General features: G+C 48.1%; 1 protein-coding gene across 3 annotated transcripts in view; it reads right to left on the reverse strand.

Annotated features, from left to right (window-relative positions):
* The window catches only part of zeb2a (zinc finger E-box binding homeobox 2a), a 68,079-nt gene that overhangs the window by 17,480 nt on the left and 28,026 nt on the right, over positions 1–22,573 (reverse strand). For all 3 annotated transcript variants that reach the window (XM_080785823.1, XM_080785822.1, XM_080785824.1), the window contains exon 3: positions 1,600–1,887. In XM_080785823.1, coding sequence (XP_080641949.1) covers positions 1,600–1,887 — 288 coding nt within the window. The remainder of the gene's footprint in view (positions 1–1,599; positions 1,888–22,573) is intronic.

Genomic DNA, 22,573 nt, shown 5'->3' on the forward strand with positions numbered 1-22,573 from the left:
GTCTTTGTGGCCCTGGTGACACTGGTTGTCCTGTCACTGCTGCAGATGAGTGCAGGAAGAAGGGGGGGAGGTAAAAATGGAGAAGTCTGACTCTGAAGAGGCAGGCTGACAGGCTTGAAGAAGGGGAACTTGTCCATCATTGATATAGGTCTGTTCCATTTATAGGGTGTTGAGCTAAGGTCTGCCCTGGCCTCTCGGTTCAGCTCCAGTCTTAACTCCTGTCTCAACTCCAATTACAAGGAATTTTAGAACAGGTTGTTCAAACAATACGGCTGCATGGAGCCAGTAACAAGGGCCCGTTAAAAAACTACGAAGCCGCGTTTGTATTGTTTCAGAAATCAAAATGAAATATTTTTTGACATACTGTGTGCTCCATCGAGGCTTTGTTCCGCAATACTACGGCTGTGTTCTTCCAAACATATCAGGGGGAAGAAATAACAAGGATACAGTTGAGTGTTTACAGCTTACTGGCTTTCACACAGACAGGATAATGAAGGGGGGAAAAAAGACGGCAAATAAATGAGAGGGAGAACTGCAAGAGGCTGGAGAGACAGAAGGGTGTTAACAGTGGTAGTGTGATGAATACGTGTGAGAGAGAGGTTGGTGGGCTTGGGTTAGCAGCAACATGGCACCAGCCTGTGAGAGTAAACTGCTGATGGTGGCCCTTACAGCTTCTCTATATGGAGACATTTCATTGAAAGCCTGGCAATAATGGGATTGTTATCATTTTATGTAAACTCAAATCTAAGAGTTGAAACGTTTTGACAAAATATTGGTCAAAACATCGGTAATCAATGGTCTGCGTCTAGAACACTTTAAAATGGGGATCGACATCACACCCAAAACTCTGGAATTACTCTAATTGAAACAAACTTCGTGCCCGAGAGTGAGATGATAGATAAACACAGAGTGAGAATGGGTTTCTTGTGTGGCTCGTACAGCGTGAAGTGCTATCTAACATGCTCCAGTAATCAGAAGAAGAGCAAATAACTATAATGCCTGTCTGACATAATACTGGGTCAGTGCTGTGCCCTGACAATATCAGATCTACAAGCCCAACAAGGCGGCGCGGTGCAACACACAGTGGGATTGTAAATCATGTTGGTGCATGTCGCCAGTGCTCAACTAAATATAAATCAGACTTGCTGTGACAACTATAGTATAGCTGTCTGCTTGCACTGCAGGGTCATTGTACTCAAGTGATGTGTCTATAACACAATATAAAAGTATTGCATGTCTGGGAGATGATAAGGGCCTTAAAAAATAATTAGTACTTTTGTATATCAAAGGTCATTACACTTCCATTGTGGCCTTGTTAAGATACAGTAGCATTAAACACATGGAATTTATACACTCACTCACTTGCACACAAACGCTCACAAACAAGCACAGTGAAATGCAGTATATTTTGAAGCCAATAACTTTTGACTTCTTCTTGGACTTCTACTTGTAACAGACTATTTCTACTTTACTTTTCTACTTTTACGTAAAGCATGTGATGTGAGTACTCTTTCCACCACTGCACACAAGCACACAAACACACACGCACGCTCGCACCGAGAAATGCGACGCGGGTGTAAAGTGTCCACCATCGCTCACCAGTGCCGTTTAGGTGGCCGCCGAGGTCGTCGTCCCCCAGACGCCAGGCGTGGTGGTTCTGTCGGCCGCCCCCCTCCGAGCCGCCCTCCTGGCCGCGGTAGGACAGCAGGGCATGTCCGACGCGGGGCGAGGCCTCCAGGGCGGGCACGCCGGCGGCCGCGGGGCTCCCCGCCCCTCCGATCTCCTCCTCCTCCCCGCCGTTGGTGAGGCCGTTCTCCTCCGAGAGCAGCGCCCTTTCATCCTCGTCCGTCTCCGAGCCCGTCTCCACCACATTCTCGTAGTTCAGCACTGCAAAGACACAAACAAAAGACGGGCCTGTTAGGGTTTCAAAAACAACATCCGCCCATATTATAGCTCTAGTCGTGGCACAGACCGAAAAGTAGAAGGAGGCGAAAATCACATTCCTTGGTTGAGAGGTCGGGGAGCTATTTTTTATTTTGTAGTTTTTTTTGTTCATGCAGCCCAGACACCCAGGGGAGCCAGCTGAAATGGAAGGCCTTTAAATATTACATATAACTTGATAACATAACTCGGCTGCATGGGTCTGAATCCGGAGTGTGGGGGGGGTGGAGGGTGGGGTGGGGTTGCAGTAGGGCGGTGGCATGCGTGGTAAACCATAAAATGCCTGCACTGGCGATGTGGCAGAGTTGCCCCCTGATATAAAGGTGCATGAGAAAACCATGCAGGAACACGTTGAAAGAAGAAAGAGGGAGGGTGAAGGAATAACAAGAGGAGAAAAGGAAAAGTAAAGAGCCATGACATCATGGGAACTAGACGCAGGAAAGAGGGCCCTGAGGGTGGGAAAAAAGAGAACAATTTTCAGGTTCATTTTGAGTTCTGTGTATGCCTAATAAAGCAATATTTCGACAAGCTCTCATGCGCCTTATCTCGAGAGGCCACTGCCAACTCCAAGAGTGAGTGGGAAGTGGCTAAAGTGAGGCATTTTCTTGTCGATTGCTGGGGTTTTTTTCTTTTTCTTTTTTTCTTTTTTTTTATCATTGGAGGAGGGATATTATTTAGTTTCCCTTGACAATGTCCAACCATAAACCTTTACATCCCTAACGGCATACCAGTTCTGCACAGGTTCCCAGGGAAAACCAATACCAAATACAGCTATTCTGCGTGTGTGTGTGTGTGTGTGTGTGTGTGTGTGTGTGTGTGTGTGTGTGTGTGTGTGTGTGTGTGTGTGTGTGTGTGTGTGTGTGTGTGCGCGTGTGCGTGTGCGTGTGCGTGTGTGTGTGAGAGAGAGTGTGAGTGCACTTGTGCGCGCGCGCCTCTCTTCCCCTTTGGGTACATGGAGATTAGGCTGTGCATATCTGTTCATAATATGATCTTTGTCTGACTGTATGGTTCGGGCACTTGCCTCCCGGACAACTGCGCAACAGGTGCAAATTAAAAAGGGGAGCCACGGTGGGCTGGGCCGAAATTTGCTGACCTGGGCTGAATACCAAGAGCAGCGGAGGGGGGGTGGAGGGCGTGGGACAAAACCCCTCTTTAATAAGAGGTGTGACCACAAGGATTTAGGGGGAGTTCAGACAGGGTAATGCCCTCTCAGATCAAAAAAAGAGAGAGAGAGAGAGAGGGAGAGAGAGAATGAAGGACGGAAAAGAAAGCGCTGAAAAGTGAGACGTGAATGCTCGTTGTGTGGTCTAGGTATACGTTGGATATAATATGATCTCACTCAACGTCTTAACCCCCTCGCTCTCACAGTCTCTCCCCCATTTAGCCACGTCCCCCTCCGTCCCCCTCCCTCCGTCCCCCACCCTCCGTCCCCACCCCCGGGCCTTCGCAACAATGGTGGTTTTGCCTTTTTGCTGAAAGAATTTCTGACCCCGCTCTCAAACACGGAGGAGTGAGTGAGGAGGACTTTGGAAGAAGAAGGCTGTGTGTGCAAAAGATGAAGACAGGTTTGCATAATTTCTACTTTCAACCCCGCCAAAAAGAGAAGGGGGGGAGGGGGGAAAGTAAAGTTGTTTCTCGCTCACTCTCACTTTGTGTTTAAAGAAGAATAAAGAAAAAAACCCACAAAAGTATGTTGAGGGTAATGTTGTATAAGAAAACATTTCTCACAGTATAAAGGAAAACAACATTGCAACAGTGAAAGTCACGTCATCTATTTATAGCACGGCGAGCTGTCGAAGAGAAATGTTTGTGGAGAGACGTGCACCTTTGTTTACCACTTTACGTATGTTGCTCAGATACTTGGCCCTGTGCGTTGTGTCGGGGCTGTTTTGCATCTGTGCTGCGGTGGGCAGGAGGCGGCGGACAGAGAAAAGCCAGTGACCTCCCCAAACAAAAGCAATTCATCCCAGTGTTTGCCTCTCCAGGTCACATGGGCTTGGCAGTGTGGCAGATGTCAGTGAGGGCAGAACAGCCGGCTGGGGATACTCCACTGATGTGTTTCATGAAAGACGGGGCTGATCATTTTATATCCCCCAAAATTGCGCAACTCATACACATGCACCACCTGTGCAGTCTCTTGTTTCTAGTCCTTTTTTTTTTTTAATGAACTTTCTAGTTCAGCTTTTTTTTTTTTGTCAGGTTTGTTTCGTGACAGTATACCAAGTATAGAAGTAGAATTAAAAAAATAGAAACTTTGGGCTGTGGCATCCCGGAGAGCGAGCTTTGTTCCTGTGACATCTTTGATGGAGCGCTATACCCTCCGCTGCCGTCTCTGCCGCACCTCCATTGTGTGCCTGAGCGCCGCCGTTCCGACCTGCTAATCTCCCAGAGGTCCATTGTCTAAGCCCGTCACCTCTCCACCGATCGATCCTTTGTGCTCATTCATGGAGCCCGGAGACAAAGCAGTGACAACACTCACCCACACACACCACCCCTTACCCCTCACGTACAACCACCTCTCCACTCACTCTCTGCCTGCCCCCCGCCCTCTCTTTCTCTCTCTCTCACACACACACACACACACACACACACACACTCTCTCTCTTCACTTTCGCCCTCCCTCTTTCCTCTCTCTTTCCCACTCTCTTCTCTCCTCCTCTGCAAAGGCGTTTCCACAAAGACACATTAATCTTTACCCTCCCTCGCTGAGCCTTAGGTTTCGTCATCTCCTCTCCTCTGTTATACTTTTTTTTTTTACCCCAGTCAGATAGTGCTGGAAGAAGAATGGCCCCTTTTATGCAAACAAATGCCTCCAGCTGTTTCAGGGAATGACTTTATGCCTCTCCACAGCCCTCAGCAGCAGCTCTGAGTTCCGGGCAGGTGGCCGTGAGAAGGTATGTTACATCCATCAGGGCTGAACAACACTGGAGCTGTGTGTGACTGGGGCTTTCTTTTTTTTCTCTCTCTCTCTCTCTCTTCCTCGCGAGGCGTATAGAGCCCCGAGTGCAGGTGGCAGCGGAGCACGGGGAGAGGAAACCTTCCTCTCTCTAAGGGCACCTCCGGTGTCTCTCTCTCTCTCTCTCGCTCTCTCTCTCTCTCTAAAGGAAGAGGTTGAATGCAGCGAGGGGTCGATTAACAGCAACCAATGACCATTCCTCCTTTCTCACAACAGGCCACTTTACGTTTAAGTAAATCAATAGACGAGGTATGGGAGTGTACGTGGAGCTATTTAGTTTTTCTCCCTGCCAATATAACCAAGCCAACTGGAGATGGCTGCCTCAAATCTCTGATGGCTCAGATTACTTCTTATATCAGCCAAACAGATGTATTATTATTTCAATAAATCCCATGAAACTATGACAAATCTCACCGGTTCACACACGGACGAGCCAGTTTCACCAAAGCCAGTACATCCATATACAGCATGACCTTTAAGCAAAGCACAGAGACACGTCGTCTGTAGCCGGCCGGCCACTAGCGTTTGATGGCTCATGCCCCGCGGGGAGACGTGACAACTCACAGGTGCATTTAGACTGCATACCATACAGTACCTGCCACAGATCATATGTGCTCCAAATACGGCCAAAGCAGCCGCTGCAGAATGCCAGCCTGTGACTCCATGCACGGCTCCGTGTTCGGTCGGCGGTCTGAAGAGTCCACACCTGCCCCCCCCCCCCCCCCCCCCCTCTGCCCCCACCCCCACCCCGGGGGCACATCTACGTGTTACATTTTAAATCAGTCCCTCAGAAGTAGTCCATCAGATAAAAAAAATAACCCTTTTGCAGTCCGTGATGTGCTTCTTGAGGGGAGATGACCGGCCACACCACCATCTCCTTTTCTGTCTTTTTCTGTCTTCCTTCCTTCCTTTCCTCACATATCCCTCTTCTCTCTTTGTGTTTCCTCCGTATAGAAATAGCTCCAGCTCCATATATCCACTACCACACACACACACACACACACACACACACAGAGGAGAGCGTTTGATAATGTTAATAGAAAGGAGCGTTTTCAGGTGACTCCGCTGCATGCGTGCGTCCAAGCCTGGTCTCGTCTGTCCGCTGCTAGGTAGGAGAAATGAGAGACGAGGTGCATGGCAAGAAAAGAGGGGGAAAAAACCTGCCTCACTCTACCTACCTACCTAGCTCTCTCTCTCTCTCTCTCTCTCGCTCTCTTTTCTCTCTCACTTTGCGGTGCGGATCACCTGAGCGAACAACTGGCGGGGGAGGGGGAGGCGAGTAGGTGAGACAGACGTTGCCGTGGAAATGAGGTCGCTGCCTAGTGGCTATGAGCTGAAAGTGATCCAGGCATTCATTATCAAAGGATGAGCGCACACACGCACACACACACACACACACACACACACACACACAGACACAGACACAGACACAGACACAGACACAGACAGAGACACACACACACACACACACACACACACACACACACACACACACACATGCAGGTACAGTATAGCGAAGAGCAGTGGCCGACATGTTAAATTAACTCTGAAAGTGCAAAAGGTTCCATTTCTACACATTCAGTGTAAAATCACTCGTCATCGTTCAGTGTGGTTGTGAACACAGGTGCATCGCTTTTTCTTCAACTGGCACTGCGGTGATTGTGTGATATTTATATTTATTTTATATAAGTCAATAAACTTTCCCTGGCTTTATTTTATAGCCCTGCTAATTGAAGACTATACCCATGAGCTATGTGTTGTTTTTGTGTTTGTTCGCGTGCGTGCGTGTGTACACATGTTTTCATGTGTCTATTCATGCATGTCCGACCGGGGTGTGTCCTGTGGACTGGGGTGTGTCCTGTGGACCGGGGTGTGTCCTGTGGACCGGGGTGTTTCCTGTGGACCGGGGTGTGTCCTGTGCGGGACCGGGCTTGCAGGAAGAAAGGGGGGAGGTGGGCCGGGCCAGGCCCTGCCGTGAGCCGCAACAGTAGCCTGCCTCCTAATTGAATTAAAGTCCCATTTATCTACGGGGTCCCGCGCAACAGGCTGGAAAATAAAGTGGAGGGTGGGAGGGCGGGGGGAAGAGAGAGAGAAAGAGAGCAAGAGAAAGATCAATTTTTTTGTCTTTACTGGAGCGACCAGACGGCCCACCTTTCCCCTCCAACCTCTCCCCCCGCTCTCTCTCTCTTAGTCTCCATCTCTCCCTCCGTTTCTCTCTCTGTCGCCTGTCTGTCTGTCTGTCTGTCTGTCTGTCTGTCTGCGTCTCTCTCTCTCTCTCTCTCTCTCTCTCCATCCCGATACGGAGCCACCATCTGTGCCCTGCCTGCGCACATGTTACTCCTCTCGACAAATGTTCAGGGCCCCCCCTCGCACACAAGCACACACACACACACACACACACACACACACACACACACACACACACACACACACACACACACACACACACACACACACACAGCTATGTGCAGCCTTCCTGGATACACACACACACACACACACACACACACACACACACACACACACACACACACAGACAAAAATAAGCTAAAGATGGAAACCACAATCTCTCTAGCCTTCAAGTCGAAAACTCCAACAAACCCAAGATATTTTTGCCCAGAGCGAATCAGACAAACAGAAACTGTTTCATCCACAATGCAAGAATAAAACACAAAACTGCCAGTGTCGGAAATGAATGCAAAATATTTGGAAATTCATCTGTTGCTCTACATTAGAGTGATTTTTGTCCTACATTTAATATATTTTCAGAAAATAGTCAAATCCCTTGCCTGTCGATCTTGCAATACTTTTTCCCAGAATGCTGATTATTTGGGTTCAAGTGTATTTTTCGTCCCCACACAAGGGGAAAAGGAAGAGCACTGAGATTGATAATAATTCTTGTGGAGTCATAAACTAGATTGATTTTTTTCTCTGCCTGTTTGGGAGTTAATGTGGGTCAATTAATATGCAAATCTGGGAACAGATGCTCGGCAGCGAGCCGCCTCCTGTGTGATTTTGGCCTGGCGGTCACTCTGTTAGAACTGTTGCAAAACACACACACACACACACACACACACACACACACACACACACACACACACACACACACACACACCACAAAAAATACAGCTAACCAGAAGCCCAACAAAACAGGAAAACCATACTCCCAACGTGAGGTAAGAATGCTTTTATGTGCTTTTAATGTCTGCCCCTGTTCTCTGGCATAATAAACTACAGAAATAACTGGATGGATCAATTTGGGGCTTTTCATTCTTCTCTCTGTGATGTCGACCTGAATTCACTTAACCAAATGGATTTTGCTCTTGGCTGCAGGTTAGCCATAGATTTTTAAAAGCGCTAATGCTATTTTTGGTTTAGAGGTACTAGGCCTACTCGCATATTTTGCATTGATTGATTTCAGAGGGAAAATCAAGGATAAACGATGAGTGTGCGAGCGAGCATACACGGGCTGTGTGTGTGTGTGTGTGTCTGTGTGTGTGTGTGTGTGTGTGTGTGTGTGTGTGTGTGTGTGTGTGTGTGTGCACGCACGCGTGCGTGCGTGTGTGATGATAGGGAAGAGAGAGAGAGCTTGTGAGCTTTCTTGTGCCGGTCCCAAGCGGAGGAGAAGCCAAATGTGATTTTCACCTTTGTGAGCTAGTGGGTGCAGATGGCCACAAAACGAGCCATTAGGAAGGATTTTAAAGCGTGTTCCGCCATCAGGAAGACAGGTTGCCTCATGCAATATTCAGGCTAGGAGTGGTTGTTCCCGCCGCGGCGCCACCATCTGACTGCATGACAAAACTGTCAGCACGCTTAGGTGAGGATCACGAGAGCTGCTTGATCATGCTCGGCTCATTTGTGTCACCTCTGGTACAGTATCGGCCTATGAGTGTGAATGTTAACGTGGTGAGAATGCCACCGCTGAGAGTACACAGAACTTCATCACGCTCTTTGACGTGAATCAACACTTATAGGCTTATAAAGCTGACACAATGTGTTAAAAACATACATAAACATTCACAAATCCCGTATATTGTTGCTGTCGGGCAGGATCCTCTTATGTTTGTCCGTAGATTAATTCCCTCCCTATACTACAAAAGTAGCAAAAATAGCCAATCTACAAGCTCAAAACCTGTCTTGCTATTTTTTTTTAATCCTGAAAAGTAAACATATAAGGTTTCTACCCGACACAGCGATATGATATGGTATATGGCATGGCAGAAAAGAATATATAAAAATGTTCTCCTCCCATAATGTGTCATTCAGCTCTCCCACACTCTTTCAAAACAACAGGTGAATACACAGCCAGGGGACATCACATCTCATGTCTTCACCGTCAACTCCATCATTCCACATCCCACACTGAGAGAGTCATCCTCTCTCATCCTACAAACTCCACGTACAGCGCTGGAAATAATCTTTAACCACATGACCACCGTAGCATGTGGTTATAATGGGGGCGAACATTCAGGGCGGACATCGAAAAAGTCAGTGGGGAAAATAGCCCATCTATAGGCGTTGTAATAGGCTATTTTGGGGGAAAGAGATTTGATGCAGAGGGAAAATAGACCGATAGACCCCTGGAGGTAAACAAAGCAGCCTATATAGGGGTCTAGGTGGTTAAAAATAGTCACAAGTGGGAGGATTATTCAGGGTACCACTTGCAATATCCTCAATGCTCACCCGGTGGGGGCCCCGAGCCACAGGTTGAGAAACACTGACCTAAACGCTGTATTCAACCCTCTGACTCCATCATCATCATCATCATCATCATCATCAGTGGTGTAAAGTAACTAAGTACATTTACTTTATTTTTTTAGTACTTTTATTTCCACTCCACTACATCTCGTATGTTTTTTTTACTCCACTACAATGATTTGAAGACTTTAGAGTCACTTTGTAGATTTTCATTATTATTACAAAACATACATCGACCACTTCAGCCCTATATACATTTCGGCCGTTTGAAAATAGCCAATCTACAAGCTCACAATGCGTCGAGATGCAATGCATTGTGAGCTTGTAGATCAGCTATTTTCAAAAGATTTGTATACACTAAATACGTTCGAAAACATGTGAAGTACGGGGCCTTCTGCAAAATGAGCGTATACTTTCTACTTTTGCTATATCTTTTAAGTATACATTTTGATACCAAAACCTTTGTACTTTTACTCAGGCAGAACAGAGTAGTTCTACATTGCAGTATCGATACTTTTACTTGAGTAACAGTGTTTCCACCACTGATCATCATCATCATCATCATCACCTCTCCTCTTCCTCCTTCCTCTCTGTGCTCCACTGCTGTTGTCACCAACCACCTGCCAGTGGATTAAGACCCTGCAGGTCTCTTTTAACTCGCCAAGGGAGCCAACCCAACAACTGTCTCCTCTCCCCCCCCACCCCACCGCCTCCCCGCCGTCATCAATTACCGCCGCACTGCGGTGGGACAAGAGAAAGAGCTTTGTTGATTTCTTCTTTTTTTTTTATGCTCTGCATGTGCGACTCGAGAGACGGAGCACAAAAATAAATCACCTGGGCTAAACGTATGCAAATTCAGATGAATACAAGCAATCAGTGCAAAATTAATTTAGCTGGAGCTGATTAGGGGCATTAACCCATTGAGACCCGGGAAAGCGTTTGTGTCACTTTTAGATTTTAAACCGCTTCATTACATATTTGGCCATTCAGAAATAGCAGCTCACAGCGTGCTACTTTTGAAAAATCGTAAAAATATGTGCAAATCATTACAATGTATACATTATAACTCAAATCTTTGCTTCTGGGAGGGTCCCTGGAACAAAATATTTTGAGATGGGGTCGACGACTTCACATAAAAAGGTTTGAGAACCACTGATGTATATAGCAACATTTAGAAGACATGGCCTCAGGTCCAAGCGGGTTAATAAATCTATCCGCTGTGTGCCTTCCATCTGATATTGCCATATACTCTCCTTCCTGTAAGATTAATTAGGACGCTACAATAACATACGGCACTGCCGGTACAGATTACTGTAAGCTCTCTTCTTTTCATATGACGCCACTAAGCCAAACCTGAATTGTAATTAAAAATTGCACCCAACAACTCCTGGTTGGCAGATAGATTTCTTTCCCCCGTGCCAGTGACATACTAGTACTACGTACGGAACATAGTAACAGACAGTATGTGAGAGTGAGAGAGGAGGGGAGAGAGAGAGAGAGAGAGAGAGAGAGAGAGATAGTAGGCATGGAGGGGGCATCTGTGGTCTGGGTTGTGGTAACTACAGTAATACCCTGCCATGCAGTCACCAGCTGGCTGTGTAGGCGGGAGTCTTTGAAAAGGGTCAGTTTGTGTATGTGTGTATGTGTGTGCGCGCCCCATGCATGTGTGTGTGTATGTGTGTGTGTGTGTGTGTGTGCGTGCATGTGATTTTGCGTGCGTGTGCGTGCCTGCCTGCGCGCACGAGTATAGGAGCGCGCGTCAGTATGTACGTGTGAGCGCTCGCGCATTAATGAGCACACACATTTTGTGCAGCGCACGTGTAGCTAGGTTTTTCGTCTGCGACTGTGTGTGTGTGTGTGTGTGTGTGTGCGCAAAACCCCGCTGATAGCAAGCTCCGACGTAGCGATGAGCAACACCACACCAACAGTTTAAGACCTCTGAATTTCACCAGGCCTTTCACATGGTAATGAGAGTGTAAAACACATCTGTTCTTCCCCTCCCACACACACACACACACACACACACACACACACACACGCATGCACGCACGCGCATGCACACACACACCATTCCCTGCAGTGTCCTGAATAGCATCCCCACCAGGTAGTGAACAAGAGAGTGTGCTGTGCTTGTTGTGTCCTCTAACCCCGTGGCCCCGTGGCCCCTCAGCGCTCTGTTGCCCCCGGGGCCACGATGACCCTTAAACCCTCGATCTGCCGTGGCCTGGATCCAACAGACCCCCCCCCCCCCCCCCGCGCGCTGCTGACGGCCTGACGTATAGAGGAGATATCTGCTGTAAAACACATGCAGGGAAGAAGCTCACAGCCATGACCAAAGGGATTTGGCTATATTCTCTGCTCTTGGATTTTTTACCTGGGGGGGGGGGGGGGGGGGGGGGGGGCTGTGTGTGCGTGTGCGGTGTGTGTGTGTGTGTGTGTGTGTGTGTGTGTGTGTGTGTGTGTGTGTGTGTGTGTGTGTGTGTGTGCGTGTGTCTCCTGATCAGATACCCAGGTGTTAGAAAGGTGATGATATCATCAATAGCTCGCACCGGCGTCATCTGGGGGGGGGGAGGGCGCACATTCGTGAGAACATAGCCGATCTGCCCCACCCCCTGCAAGTTTGCAGATCGGCTATATTTTCTCACAGAGACGTTAGAGGGGAGATAAGAGAAAAGGAGCAAACCCTTAGCATGGAGCCCTGGGAGACTGGGGTCAACTAACTAACTAACTAAACCCTTAGCATGGAGCCCTGAGGGACTGGCAACTAACTAACTAACTAAACCCTTAGCATGGAGCCCTGAGACTGGGGTCAACTAACTACAGGGTTTAACTGGTTAAATGCAAAGCTTGTGCATGGAATCCTAGATCACACTCACACACTACGCCCGCCCGCCCGCCCGCACACACACACACACACACACACACACACACACACACACACACACACACACACACACACACACACACACACACACACACACACACACACACACACACACACACACACACACACACACACACACACACACACACACACACACACACACACACACACACACACGCTGCCATACAACGTAATAAACATGATTCCAGGACGGGACGATTATGAGCTGAGCAGCAGTAAATATTTGAGAGGCTATTGTTCCTGCCACTTCCTCTGGGAGCACGCCGCTGAAGCCCAGGGCCCTTCGCTCGCCTCCACATACTGGAGGCTAGCTCCTCCGGGAAGCCTGCCTGTCGCGGATCAAATTATCATCCCCCGGCGGAAGTCGTATCAATTCCTGCCCCCAGTAGCAACCCCCCCCAGCCCACCCCCGCCCCCAGTTACAGATCACCCTCAGACAAGCATGGTGTCTGTCTGTCTCGCACCGTAGACTAGGAGGAGGGTCTGGACGTGATACAGAGAGTGAGAGTGAGAGCGCGAGGCAGAGAGAGGTTGAGAGAGAGAAGAGAGAGTGAGAAGGAGGGGAGGGGGGGGGGAGCGCGCCGGGAATTCTCAGGATGGGAAATACACGTATTAAATCCCCCCAACAATCTCCTGGAACACACAGATGCCATGTGATAACCTCCCAGCTACCGAGTGAACAGGGGGACAATGTAATATTGACTCGTGTGTGTGATTGTGTGTGCATGCGTGCGTGTGTGCATGTGTGCTTGTGCCTGTGTGGTGTCATGGAAGTTTTTGCAAGCAAAAAAGAAACGAAGGAACTCGACCTCGACTAGATCTCCTGGCATGAGCTACCTGATCATTTCTCAACTATGCAGACAGAGAATCTAAGAATGGAGAAAAATCCCTAAATCGCTCATAGGGGCAGAACTTCACAGTGTAGAGACGAGAGAGAGAGAGAGAGAGAGAGAGAGAGAGAGAGTTAGTTTCCATCACCAACCTGTTGGCAGTGCTGCTGTATAATTATGGTCACCATACCCAGCCTTTTCCCCATGTGGTCGACCATTTTGAAAACAAAAAGGGGAGTCGCTCTGTAATTCACCCTGAGCGGGGGGGGATCTGGAACGGGCCAGGATGACAGAGAGAGAGAGACAGACAGAGAGAGTGGAGGCACGGGCCGCAGCCAATGAACTCCCTCCGCCTAAAAAACCTCTAACGGCCTGTGAACAGTCACTCCGTGCGGAGACAGAGAGAGAGAGAGTTGGGAGGCAGAGAGAGAGAGAGAGAGAGAGAGAGAGAGAGACAGAGACAGAGAGAGAGAGACAGAGAGAGTTGGGAGGCAGAGAGAGGAAGGAGGGAATGCATAAAGGTGGGAGGGAGAGAGAGAGAGAGAGAGAGAGAGTGGAGGAGGGGAAGGTTCATGGGGTGCTGCACTCCACTTCAAACATGCCAAGAAAAATGTCTCTGAGCTCCCTATTAAAAAGTGAGACCATGGGCGTGCTTTATCTCGTAGGTGGCTCCCCATTTCTGAGCACGCGCGAGAGAGGAGAGAGAGGAGAGAAAGAGAGAGAGAGGGAGAGAGACCCTTTGAGTAATAGGACACCTCGTCAGGGTTTAACAGAAATTGGCCTGTACCGGTGGTCCATGGCTGTTACAGTCAAGCACTGCCAACAAACGAGCCCCTCTCTCTGGGATAGGTGTGTGAAAGCACACAGCCATGGCCTCTTGGAGGACACACAAAGCGAGTGAGAGAGAGAGAGAGAGAGAGAGAGAGAGAGAGAGAGAGCAACCAAATAAAGACAAGGAGTTTGTGTCTTCGACCCTTGGATGGTTTTTCACACGTATCACTCACTATATATATTTTTTACCCCTGACATGTTTTTCTGCTTGCGTGATGTGTGTGCGTGCGCATGTGCGAGTGTACTGTATACTCGTGCGTGCATGTGTGTGTGTGTGTGTGTGTGTGTGTGTGTTTTCTTATCGTTGGTGCTGTGTGCAAGGTGTGACGGTACGGCGCATGCAGTGAAAATATAAAAAATAAAACACGTGTTCCTCTTTGAACGTGTCAGTGGGTGAAGGCCATATCACACCCGACACTTCAGTGAGGAACTTAATCAGGTTTTGGCACCTTGAGGTCTACAGGGCCGTTTAAAAAGAGAGAGCGTTAACTACGTCGCCAGTCCCCCTTAACCACCATCCTAGATCCTACCACCACCCAGACATCTGCCCCCTCCCTCCCTAACTATACCCACTTCACCCCCCACGCCCCGGCCTTCTGCCCCCTATGCCCTCTGACAAACCCCCCCACCCGTGTAACAGGGCCTCTCGTAATCCGTGATGCGTCAGGGTCCAGCTGCACTGCCCGAGCAAACAAACAACTGAACGGGGAATACTTGTTTTCATTACTATTTAACTTTTTTTATCCATTACTATTTAATTGTGGAAATAATACAGAAGTACAGTATCCCCCTTCTGTTTAGCCTGGAACTTGAGGTCTACAACTTGGGGTCATGTGATCAGTGACATCACAAAGGTGTACTCAGGTGTAGGCTACTCTGCAGGCCACTCTGCAAGGGTATTCCCCTTTAATTCAGAGGTATGTTAACCAAGTTGTTTTTATATCGCCTCTGTCGGGTGGAAACCTCATATGTCCAAAACTTGTGGATCTACTTATTTTGTATACTTGTGTGTGACGCTGTAGTAGAGCATGAGTCAAGCAGGGCGTTAAATTATATTTACAAAAAATAAACACAAAAAGTAAAAACATGGAGATAAGTGGTCTCTGCCCAACCAACAGAGACGATATGGGAAACGTGTTGCAGCCACAGAGGAGGAAACCTGCGCAGACTACAGCGTGTTGCAGCCACAGAGGAGGAAACCTGCGCAGACTCCAGCGTGTTGCAGCCACAGAGGAGGAAACCTGCGCAGACTCCAGCGTGCTGCAGCCACGGAGGAGGAAACCTGCGCAGACTCCAGCGTGCTGCAGCCACGGAGGAGGAAACCTGCGCAGACTGCAGTGGTCTGCTAATGGAAGTGGACGTTCACGAGGGAAAACGGGTCATGATGCGAGCAGCGTCGGCACGTCAGAGCTCTCCGTTGGAGGGCCGCTATCAGTAATGCTGTGTGACAGTTGGAACGGCCCAGCCCCATGTTGCAGCTCTCACCTCTGGAGGTCGGTAAAAAAAAGAAAAAAATTCACTGCACAACGGTGTGTCGTTGATTACATAAAACACTGCTGCCTTTCCCTGATAAGCCTCTTAGAGATAGATACCAAACGGACGTGGTGTGTGTGTGTGTGTGTGTGTGTGTGTGGGTGGGTGGGTGGCGTGGGTATATGTGTGTGTGTGTGTGTGTGTGTCAGAGTGAAAGAGCCAAAGGGAAGGTCAGAGGTGTGAATCGTACTTTCTTTCCTTGTCTTTTTGTTGCAAAACACAATTAGTCAGCCCTCAAGCTATTCCTGCAGTACGCTGGGGATTCAGCTGCAACTGCCAAGAACTACACTGTGTGTTTTCATGCTTGAGCAGTGTGAGTGGGAACGTGTGTGTGTGTGTGTGTGTGTGTGTGTGTGTGTGTGTGTGTGTGTGTGTGTGTGTGCGCGCGCGCGCGTGCGTGCGTGTGTGAGCACGTGTTTGCACTGTAAAATCCTCAGAGTGAACGTATCACTGAGAGTGTACAAATATGACTCAGAAAACATGCCCGTCCACTTGGTTACATTTGTTGAGTTACGAATGGAGTGTGTGCGTGTGTAGTGTATACAAAAGCAAGGCAGGGTGAAAGAACAGAAAGAAAGTCATATGAAAATGAATAACAAATCGAGCATACCACAGCAAAGGTACAAAAAAAAAAAAAAAAGAATCTCCCTTTTCGAACGTTCCTATACACACTACACACGTTTCCGAGCCGCGTCAAGCGTCATCTTTCTGTGTAAGCATTCAATTAATCATCAACCGTGGTAGTGGCAGGCTGGGGGCCGTGTATAGGGAGAGTCGGCTACCCCACCCTCAACTTGAAAATCATTTCTGTCGGGCTAGAAATCTTGTATGTCCAAAACTGTTATACTGTTATAGGATTCAAATTCAAAATAGCAAAAGTATCACATCGACGGGCCCGGAACGTGACGCAAAGCGGCACGTTTCTATTTTTTGCTTTTGTGTGTCGCTGTGGTGTGCTTAAGTAGGGCGTTAAATTTACGAAAAAACTAAAACTTGGAACATGGAGATAGGAGGTTTGCGCACGACAGCGACGAAAATCTAGGTTATACCTAAGAGAAATCAGCCTTAACTCCAGCTGAGCTGAATAATGGATACATGCGCTTACACTTTTGGCAATGATGAGGCATTTTCAGGCTTTACAGCCCAGCAGCCTCTCTGGAGGGACGGGGGAAAGGCCTACTTCCAAAATGGTTGAATTATTCATCTTCCCAGGTGGAACGTGGGACTCAGATTGTTTCGCTCCCCTCTTTACAAAAGGAAGCAAGGATTCTCATTATTAAATCCCACGAATGAGTACCTTCCTTCCCCCCCAATAAGCACTGTTAAAGAGAGAGAGAGAGAGAGAGAGAGAAAATATACAAAAATACAAAACCTAGATTCCTCTTCAGCTCTGCTAGGCTGCTTGGAATTTTGAGTCTTCCTATACCGGGAGATTCCCGTGAGTGACGAACAAGACTTTGTGGCAAGTCTTTCGTGAGGTTGCAGCAAATAATTCATGATCGCAGGTGTTTTAACTTGGCTTCTTAAGAAGCGTTCGTCTTACTTTTATCCTCTTAGCGTGCATCCGCAGCCCGAGCTAAGTGGATGGATGCCTTCCCCCTCTTCCCACCTCAATTCCATTTTACACCTTCTTTGTCTCCATCCTGCTAGCCTCCTTGGCTCTCTCGCGGTCCCAGTTTTACTGGCCCCGGCAGGGCAGTAATCGTCAGCAGGACCTAAATAACGTGAAACCTGATCTTGTTTGTAGATGGTCTTATTTGTGAACCTTGGCTGCCATAACATCTCCCCCAGGTGAGTTGAGTTTCACTCGGGTCCATTTAGCGAGCCTCGCTGCAGTGTTTTTGGCTCCGGCTCCGGCGGTAAGATACGGTGGGGGGTTTTGAGCTTGAGTGCTGATTATGTCCCCTATGGACCCCATGTGATGTTTTTCCCTTATTCCTTTTCACCTTTCAGTACGTGGGCAGAACAAAAGAGAAACATGCTGGGTTGGTGGGAAAGAAATGGAGCAGAAGAAGTTCCAGCACCACTGACTAACCTTTTTCTTTCTTGTTCTCCTCCTAGCAATGGACAATATATTATATCGATGTGTTGTCTTTTTCTGGTTTTAACCACTTAAGTCTTAAGTACCTATTTTGTACTTCCACACATGTGATGTGCGACTTTCACTATTAAAAAACCCTGAAATATTATCGTCACAATATCAATGTCAAGGTATTTGGTCAGAAATATCATATTTGATTCTCCTGTCCAAATCCTATATGCTCTTCAGTGATTATACCACAAATGAGTGCTATATCATGACTTAAGCCCAACTTTGATGTTCAGTGAAAGGCATGGTGTCTACCCCCACCCGCCCTATAGCACCATAACATGGTCCATAACATTACATGTTGTTCCTCTGCTAATAACGAGCGTGTCTTATGAGAAGGTGAGAGATAAGACACAAGGGGGATTTGAGGTTGGGGGTGGCGGAAGATTACTTGTATGACAGAATTTGCAATTATCCCAGGATGAATCATGACAAAGATAATACATGCGGCCCGGCCTCATGAATATTCTAGATTGGCCACTCCCCAAGCTTAACGAGCAGGCCCGGCTCTAATTACAACCGACGGCTTAAACTTCATCAGGACATAAGGATGCTCTCTATCGCTCCAAAACATGTATGAACTGACACACACGTATGCAAGGCGCGAGCACGTGCACACACACACACACACACACACACACACACTGTACACACACACACACACACACACACACACACACACACACACACACACACACACACACACACACACACACACACACACACACACACACACACACACACACACACACACACACACACACACACACACACACACACACACACACACACACACACACACACACACACACACGTCATGAGTGAGCCTAGTTCAGAGTACCAAAGATTCGGGATGAGACTAAAGCAGTTTTAAGCACAAATCATACTTTGTCATAAGACGTTGTCGTGATGTGAACGTGTTTGTAGAGCTTGCAGATTGACTATATATTTTCGACATGCGACACCGCTGTGTGACAGAGCCTATAAATAAATGGAGCATTCAGAATGTTGAATTAGCCCTTACATCAGCCTTATCTAAACACACTCATTCTGCTCTGGGCACTATGGTCGTTGCAGTTGACGGAACAACATTTTGCAGTAGTGAAACCTGATGGGTGTTTTTTGCTGACAAGGTTTGTTTGACACAGTGACTCACAAGACCAAAACGTCTCGACCAACAACACCTAGTGAAACCAAACCACGCCATGACATGGCATGACTGCCAGGGCTAAAGGTAAACCGTTCTCAAATGTAGGCTAAGAAATGCACGCACGGACGCACGGACGCACGGACACACGGACACACGGACACACACACACACACACACACACACACACACACACACACACACACACACACACACACACACACACACACACACACACACACACACACACACACACACACACACACACACACACACACACACACAAACAGCCACATATGTGTATGATTTGTGTTTTGTCATGGCTACTAGCAGGCAGCGGTGCCAAGTGGCCATGAAAAGGTCCTAATGAGGTCCTGATGGTGTTTGCTGTAGATAAGGTGAGTAGCCAAAGCAGATTACAAGCTGATAAGAAGTTTAAACACTCCTGGACTAACCTGAAGCCAAGTTTCAGCACACACATGCACACGCACGCACACACACACACGACAGGCCTTGTCCCATAACCTCAACATCGCTATCGCCTCCTATCTAATTGTGAGCATAAAGGAACATTCCCTCGTCTTCAATATCAATGAGCATGGAGGCAGACAGGCGGCTGACATACTCCAAACATCCCGGTCTGCGGTGTGGGGAATAATTGTTCAGCGGGGAATGAAGGACAACGCCGAGCGAGGTCCATACGTACACACTCCTGTCAATTCTAATGGACGTGTGGCGCTGGACTGGGTCACAGCGCTCTGCCCCGCGGTGCCACCTTTGGAGTGACAGATGTGCATGCGCGCATCCTCCATGTGACCTGGGAAAAGCGACCCCTTACTGCCACCGACCCCGAGGCCCCGTGTGTGTAATTTGCCTCCACCAACCCGACCCCGCCACACTCGCCTCCCCTCCCCTCCCCTCCCTCGGTCCCATTCCACACCGTCGATGGTGGTGGCTCTGTTGAGGTGAGGGGAACTGACAAGCATTCAGTCCCCAGGGCAGAACTTTCCAGTCAAGTGGATCGGCAGGCTGGGGGGATAAAAAAATCAAATAAATGACTTATGAATAGTCATTTGGTCCACCTCCCCCCCACACCTCTCCTCTATTTTCCTCTCCATCTCTCATCACCGGTAACCCCCCCCCCCCCCTACCGCTTTCTGATAGCTTTTCGACCACAACGGAGTCCAGGTTTTTAGTTTGTTTGTTTAGCACACAGACATGACGGGGACACGGGGGGGGGGGCAAGAGTTTGCCACGGTAGGTAACCTGGCGAGCTTTTGAAAAACAAACCATAATATAGGTCTTTTTTGACCCACCTCGCCGGTGTAATGCCCGCTCTGATTGTCATGCCACTGCTGTCCTCGCAAGCTGAATAGGAGGGGAGGAGGACTGTTGCGTCGTCGCACTGCTGACAATGAGAGCTGGGGGGGACAGGGAGTCAGAGAGAGATGGGGTGGGGGTGAGGGTGGGTAGAGAGGTGGGAGAGAGGATGTTGAAGGGCTGTGTAGCCCGTGCACAATGAGCCCACTGTTACGGCGATGTGGTCACCATTGTACCTCTCCTCTATGAGGTGTCCACACTCTAAAACCCTGCAGTGTTCCTTTTACTCTTGTAGAAATGGACCCTCGGCGGATGTTTTTTTTTTGTTGTTTTTGTTTTTTTTTCTTTACACTCTCAAAAAGTTAAATCAACACTCAGAATTTTAACCGTGCACTTCCACCCACCCCCCCCCCCCCCCCAAGGGCATGTTGTCCCCTAGTCTGAAGTAGGCCAAGGACAGAAAAACACACTGCGAGAACGAACAGACAGGGAGATAGCGCTGGAGCTAAATGCTAAATCACTGTAAATCATAAAAAGAATCAAGAGGCAGGAAATTGTCAATTGCCAGTAATCCTGCGCATTTCCACAAGGCCCCCAAAGCGGGGTGCGCTTTGCGATTTGAGAGCGGAAATACTTCCGTTCTAGAGGCAGCACAGATGCCAAAAAATCTCTTGTTTCCACCAAAAAGGTACAAGAATACAACTATAGCTTACTGACTTACGGTCAGTAAACCCCCCCCCCCACCGCCCACCTAGCTCCTTACGTGACCAGAGAGATGCAGAGGGCCTTCGGTGACCCTCATGCAGTTATATCAACATGTCACAGGTGTGGAATGTAACAGCTCGTGCTTTTTTGCATTTTCTAGCATTTCCTTCTCTTCTGGCTCGCAACTTTTCCTGTCAACGAGGTGCGCGGCAGGCTGGAGAGCTACGGGCCCCGTGGGGAAGTATAGGGGATAATTCTTTTTTAGCCCGACCATGTTACGGGCTTATTGTATTTGGACAAGGGCCTGCCGAAGCCAGGTGGAGATCGTTTCAAGGACAAGCTGCAAGAATGCGGTCGGACATCCAGTGACGGACATGGGCGGCTGAGAGCATGTGACTCTCAAACAAGGCAGTGGTTAGTCCGTTAATCGTATAGACACATTATTCTGTCTTACAATGGGACCAAGTTATGTCGGCTGGAAGGGAAAAAAAGAGACGTCCCTTTCCTCGCTAGTACAATGGCCAGTTTCGGTCACAAAAATGGAAACAAACATATCTACGTGCGACTGTTCACCTTCATTTTGAATTCACAGGAAAAAGCAGAGGCTGTTTTCTTAATGTTTTTTTTGTTTTTTTTGCTCGTTCATTCAGACACATTAACCCTGGGTCGCAATTTCTATCAATATTTTTCCACAATTCTTCACAATGATTCAAAAATAGCCGATTCTACCGTACGCCGTGCAGTTGGTAGATTGGCTCTTTCTGAATAGCAGAAGTGGAAATATATAGGGCTTAAGTGCTTAACATATCTCCAAATCAATTGGCTGTACATTTCCCTCTTCGCCGCATAATTCCGTGAAGTGACTTTGACCATTCTCTGAGTCTACACATTGCCTGACCACATTCAACCATGGATGCATTCTGACATCGTCTAATAACATCCCAATGACAGGGTGAAATAAATACAAATATCCATCAAGGCACCTTGCAGGCACTTAGTGAACATTGCCTGATAAATTGCCATTCGTGGTTTTAACCACACTGACATGTAACATGAAATATGCATGCGATACATTACAAGCCACATTGCGTGAACATGTTCTACCTTGCTCTACTTTTGCTCTCTCTCCCCGTGCATGACTCTGACGTGCGTCAACACCCAGACGAGATCGAGGTGACAATTGGGGACGAGTCACCTGTCCCTCACAGCGCTTGTCCACTTTGGGAAGCGTCTCGGGGGGAGGAAGGGGAAATTGTTCACACACATGAGGACGAGCGGCGCCCTGCGCCACATGACTGACTGATTCAAACCTTCCTACCTCCAATGTGCCTGTCACTTTGTAGAACGTCACACCAACGCCAGCGAAAGGTGTGACTCTGGGAGTATGTCTATACGGATTTAGAAGTGGGGAGGGATATAAAAAGAAAATGAGCCATAATTGACTCACAGACACGCATACAGTAATCATATGCATAGGAGCAAGTATAGTAGGCCATATGTGACGGCTTTCATTAAAAAAAAGAATAGAGAGTAATTTGAGAGTTCAAGAAAAGTATAGGACCTACTTACTACTACGAGTACTGCTAAATGGATGATGGTATGTGTCAGAAATACAGAA

This window comes from Protomyctophum bolini, assembly GCF_963924005.1.
Source record: "Protomyctophum bolini genome assembly, chromosome: 16".
In the NCBI taxonomy this organism is placed as follows: domain Eukaryota; kingdom Metazoa; phylum Chordata; class Actinopteri; order Myctophiformes; family Myctophidae; genus Protomyctophum; species Protomyctophum bolini.